This window comes from Neoarius graeffei, chromosome 20 (genome assembly GCF_027579695.1).
Source record: "Neoarius graeffei isolate fNeoGra1 chromosome 20, fNeoGra1.pri, whole genome shotgun sequence".
Lineage (NCBI taxonomy): Eukaryota > Metazoa > Chordata > Actinopteri > Siluriformes > Ariidae > Neoarius > Neoarius graeffei.
Window position 1 is genome coordinate 55830369 of NC_083588.1, and position 6000 is coordinate 55836368.

The 6000-nt window shown below is 37.5% G+C and overlaps 1 protein-coding gene across 2 annotated transcripts in view; it reads left to right on the top strand.

The window, feature by feature from the left end:
* mpp3a (MAGUK p55 scaffold protein 3a) overlaps window positions 1–4751 on the top strand; it is a 52297-nt gene extending 47546 nt beyond the window's left edge. For both annotated transcript variants that reach the window (XM_060902670.1, XM_060902671.1), the window contains exons 15-18: window positions 2164–2257; window positions 2494–2602; window positions 3128–3253; window positions 4572–4751. In XM_060902670.1, the coding sequence (XP_060758653.1) occupies window positions 2164–2257; window positions 2494–2602; window positions 3128–3253; window positions 4572–4751 (509 nt within the window). The remainder of the gene's footprint in view (window positions 1–2163; window positions 2258–2493; window positions 2603–3127; window positions 3254–4571) is intronic.
* Window positions 4752–6000: the final 1249 nt, after the last annotated feature.

Consider the following 6000-nt stretch of genomic DNA (forward strand, 5'->3'; position numbering starts at 1 on the left):
ACACATTCTTTCATTCTCTAAAGAATATCTCGACTTAGTAATGATTATCTCACACTAAAAACCACTCCGCATGTTTTTGAATCACGAGAATGTTCTAGAATAAATCAGATTTATCTGAAACCAGGTGTGAAAAGGCTGTATACCTTTTTATACTTTGGGGATTAAAAAAATACTTTTTTAATAATTTATTCAATGATAGATTAACTCGTGCAATAATCTCCATGCAGTAATTCTTTATTAAAAAATTGTTATAAATTTGTTACATTTTTCTTGACACCTTTTCAATTTCCTCCAAATTATTTGAAAAAAATATTAAGCTGAACAATGCATCATATTGTATTGTTTAAAGTACTGAATGCAGTGAGATAAAATGGGCTTTATAATAATAATAATAATACAACCCCGATTCCAAAAAAGTTGGGACAAAGTACAAATTGTAAATAAAAACGGAATGCAATGATGTGGAAGTTTCAAAATTCCATATTTTATTCAGAATAGAACATAGATGACGCATCAAATGTTTAAACTGAGAAAATGTATCATTTAAAGAGAAAAATTAGGTGATTTTAAATTTCATGACAACAACACATCTCAAAAAAGTTGGGACAAGGCCATGTTTACCACTGTGAGACATCCCCTTTTCTCTTTACAACAGTCTGTAAACGTCTGGGGACTGAGGAGACAAGTTGCTCAAGTTTAGGGATAGGAATGTTAACCCATTCTTGTCTAATGTAGGATTCTAGTTGCTCAACTGTCTTAGGTCTTTTTTGTCGTATCTTCCGTTTTATGATGCGCCAAATGTTTTCTATGGGTGAAAGATCTGGACTGCAGGCTGGCCAGTTCAGTACCCGGACCCTTCTTCTACGCAGCCATGATGCTGTAATTGATGCAGTATGTGGTTTGGCATTGTCATGTTGGAAAATGCAAGGTCTTCCCTGAAAGAGACGTCGTCTGGATGGGAGCATATGTTGCTCTAGAACCTGGATATACCTTTCAGCATTGATGGTGTCTTTCCAGATGTGTAAGCTGCCCATGCCACACGCACTAATGCAACCCCATACCATCAGAGATGCAGGCTTCTGAACTGAGCGCTGATAACAACTTGGGTCGTCCTTCTCCTCTTTAGTCCGAATGACACGGCGTCCCTGATTTCCATAAAGAACTTCAAATTTTGATTCATCTGACCACAGAACAGTTTTCCACTTTGCCACAGTCCATTTTAAATGAGCCTTGGCCCAGAGAAGACGTCTGCGCTTCTGGATCATGTTTAGATACGGCTTCTTCTTTGAACTATAGAGTTTTAGCTGGCAACGGCGGATGGCACGGTGAATTGTGTTCACAGATGATGTTCTCTGGAAATATTCCTGAGCCCATTTTGTGATTTCCAATACAGAAGCATGCCTGGATGTGATGCAGTGCCATCTAAGGGCCCGAAGATCACGGGCACCCAGTATGGTTTTCCAGCCTTGACCCTTACGCACAGAGATTCTTCCAGATTCTCTGAATCTTTTGATGATATTATGCACTGTAGATGATGATATGTTCAAGCTCTTTGCAATTTTACACTGTCGAACTCCTTTCTGATATTGCTCCACTATTTGTCGGCGCAGAATTAGGGGGATTGGTGATCCTCTTCCCATCTTTACTTCTGAGAGCCGCTGCCACTCCAAGATGCTCTTTTTATACCCAGTCATGTTAATGACCTATTGCCAATTGACCTAATGAGTTGCAATTTGGTCCTCCAGCTGTTCCTTTTTTGTACCTTTAACTTTTCCAGCCTCTTATTGCCCCTGTCCCAACTTTTTTGAGATGTGTTGCTGTCATGAAATTTCAAATGAGCCAATATTTGGCATGAAATTTCAAAATGTCTCACTTACGACATTTGATATGTTGTCTATGTTCTATTGTGAATACAATATCAGTTTTTGAGATTTGTAAATTATTGCATTCCGTTTTTATTTACAATTTGTACTTTGTCCCAACTTTTTTGGAATCGGGGTTATAATAATAATAATAATAATAATAATAATAATAAGGAGAACTTTAAGCTTTGATTTGAGTGTTTGAGCAGTAGTGTGTAGGTCTCTCAGTCTCGTTAAGAAACACTTTGTAAAGGCATTAAGTGGAATTTTCTGTCATTTTTTGTTTCTAACTCTACTAAAGACACGACACGGCCCAGGAAGAGCCACGAGAAGGAGGGGGTCGAGTACCACTTTGTCTCCAAGCAAGCCTTCGAAGCTGACGCTCAAAACAACAAGTGAGTGTGACTGAGCTCTGCTGTGACCGGATTAATCCGAGTAAAAGCACACGTCGATCACCCGAGGCAGAAAATACGTGAGGGATGTTCTCTGAACTGAGCTGTGATTTTGTGAGACAGCTTTGCAATTGCAGTTCACGTCTCAGACAGCAGATAGCTCCAATTTTTTTCCTTTACAAACTGCTCCTTGAATGCATTTTGTTTAACACTTTGTGTTGTTTCCTCCTGTTGTGTAGGTTTATCGAGTATGGAGAGTATAAGGACAACCTGTACGGCACAAGTATAGAGGCCATCCGTTCTGTCCAAGCCAAGAACAAGATGTGTCTGGTGGACGTGCAGCCTGAGGTACAGTGAGGGTTTAACGCCGATCCAAAATCCGTTCATGATCACTCATATTCCTCAGATCAGTAACAGGTGCTCTCATCTTGACTTGATTTTCCTGCTTGAAAGATGCTGTATAATTCACTTTCTCTCATGCTAAATGGAGAGCATTTCAAGTTCATTAACGTGAAATAAAATCAGTTTTATTTTCAACATCAATCACATTAGACTTGTGTATTTGTAGTCAAATGTTTTCAGTCAAAAATGGTCAAAAAATTTAAACAGGCCTGCACTGAAGTGTCCAATGTAACACTTAAAAATAATTGTATTAGTAATGATAATTAGAAAGTGATTAAACACACTGTTTGGTCTTCTGTACGTACCAGTCAGAGCAGACATATTCAAACAGTTTGAGCAGATTAACAGCGAAAATGTTGACCATTTCACAGTTTCTTTCCTCCTGATCTTTAATTAAAGTCATCTGGACTTGTGTAAATATCTGTTGTAAAAGTTGCGATACAAATCAAATGATTTCTGTTGCTGCTGCAGGCGTTACACACCCTGAGGACTGCTGAGTTTAAGCCTTATGTCATCTTTGTGAAACCGCGGATCCCTGAGGGTCGGAGACGTCGCAGTGCATCTTCGCCTGCAGCAGGAGAGCACGGGAGACTCACAGTGAGTCTTTAACCTCGCTGTTCCCTTCAGCCATTTCTTTTGCTTTTCATTCCTCCATTTCCATCCTTTAGCTCAGTCCATGCACCCAGATGTGATGGACATCTCACCTTGGAATCTCCAAGAAATTCCAAGATTAAAAACTGACAAATTTCAGAGAAAAATATCTGAATCTCCAAGATTAAAAAGCTACAAATTTCAGAGAAAAAAAATCTTAGAATTTCCAAAATTAAAAACTCACAAATTTCAGAGAAAAATCTTGGAATTTCTGAGATTAAAAAGTCACAAATTTTAGAGGAAAAAACTTGGAATTTCCAAGATAAAAATGTCACAAATATCAGAGAAAATTTTCAGAAATTTCAAGATTAAAAACTCACAAATTTCAGAGAAAAATCTTGGCATTTCTAAGATAAAAAAAGTCAAATTTCAGTGAAAAAGTTCCTAAATTTCAAGTTTAAAATTCACAAATTTCAGAGAAAAATCTCTGCATTTCTGAGATTAAAAAGTCACAAATTTTAGAGAAAAATCTTGGAATTTCCAAGATTAAATAGTCACAAATTTTAGAGGAAAAAAAATCCAGAATTTACCAAATAAAAATGTCACAAATATCAGAGAAAATTCAGAAATTCCAAGATTAAAAACTCACAAATTTCAGAGAAAAATCTCGGCAATTCCGAGATTAAAAAAAAGTCACAAATTGTAGAAAACCCCCCTCAAATTTCAAGATTAAAAAGTCACAAATTTTAGAGAAAAATCTTGGAATTTCCGAGATTAAAAAGTCACAAATTTTAGTGAAAAAAATTGGAATTTCCAAGATAAAAATGTCACAAATTTACAAGAAAAACTATTTGCAAAAACAGTTTTTTTTTTTTGTCAAGAAACCAGACCATTTCTCTTTGCAAGGTTGGACAACATCATCACATTACAGATGCTACGGCTGAGCCAAAAGTTATCAGACATGCAGCCTTTCTTCTTCAATTGTACAGTATAAAAGAATAAAGCACTAAGAGATTTTCACCTGCATTTCCCAGAATGCACTGCAGCCAGGAAGCATCATATTTTTTTCTCGTAAATTTGTGATTTCTTAATCTTGGAATTTCTGAGTTCCTTTCTCACAAATTTATGATTTTATCATCATGGAAAATATCCAAATTTTTTCTTGCAAATGTGTTGAAGTTTTTTTTTTCCTCAGAAAATTACCCCATGCCTCAGCTCCATTATTATTATTATTATTATTATTATTATTACCTACAATGGTCCTAATACGGCTTTGTATACATCTTACTATGTACCTGTAGTAACCATAATCTCTCTGTCTCAGGAGGAGGATCTTCAGGAGATGCGTCAGTCGGCACAGCAGATTGAGCAGGAGTACGGCCACCTGGTGGACCGGGTCCTGATTAAAGAGGACACTGCGAGCGTCTGCGCGGAGCTGCGTGTCATCCTTGAGCGCCTGGAAAGGGAGACCTTCTGGGTTCCAGTCAGCTGGGTCAGGAACTAAAAGCAGGACAAAATAGGACAATTGGATTTCTCTCCTTTCACTGCAGAGCATAACTGAGTTTTACTGTGGATGATGAAGAAAGACAGACAACTCCAGAACCTCTCCTGAAGGAGAGGGATAAAAGTGATGATCCCTAAAAAAGTTTGATTGACAGGGGGCATTAAAAAAAAAGACCCGGAGAATCTTCTTTACACTGATATGCATACACAGTATGGACAATGATTCTACATATGCACCATGGCTGCTTCTTTTTGAATTTTGTTTCTAGATACAATTTTATTTAAGTTATGTAAATTATTTTATTAGCCAGTTTTGGAATTTTATTTAAAGAACCATGCACCGTGTCCAAAAATATGGCATACTGCACACCCAAACGTAGATGATATTATTTTCCTGGGTTATTTACCAATGCATTTATACTGCTAAACCTTTCAGACTGAAATGTTCGAACTAACTACTCAAACAACCTACAATTGCTGAACATCTGACATGTTCATTTGTGGGCTAAAAAAAAAAAAAAAGGCACCTTTTGATGGAGCAATTTCGCGGAACTGCATTCAGTATACATTTCAGTGATAAATAGCCATGTGATAAATACATTTTAGATATAATGAATAACCTTTAGCTCATGGTAGAGTGTAAAAGTTTGCACACCTGTATAAATTTATAATATACATGGATAAAATGAAGATATTAGTTTTGTTAAGTTTCACAGCTGTGAAAACATTATCAAGAGCGACAAGAACCGGTCAAATTGTGAAAGTTAAGATATTAACAATGGAAAAATTAAACAAACAAACAAAAAAACACTGGATGAGATAAATGTTCTCTAATACCTCATAACAGGCGACAAACTTAATTTCTTCACTTAGAAACCATAGGGGATGTAAACATTTGCACTCAGTAGCATGATGTAAAGCCTTCTTCGTCAGCCGTCTTTTTAAAATTATCAGAGAATTTTAAAAACTATCGGAATAACTGATATTATTCTATCCACATTCACTGGAGGGGCGGCACGGTGGTGTAGTGGTTAGCGCTGTCGCCTCACAGCAAGAAGGTCCGGGTTCGAGCCCCGGGGCTGGCGAGGGCCTTTCTGTGCGGAGTTTGCATGTTCTCCCCGTGTCCGCGTGGGTTTCCTCCGGGTGCTCCGGTTTCCCCCACAGTCCAAAGACATGCAGGTTAGGTTAACTGGTGACTCTAAATTGACCGTAGGTGTGAATGTGAGTGTGAATGGTTGTCTGTGTCTATG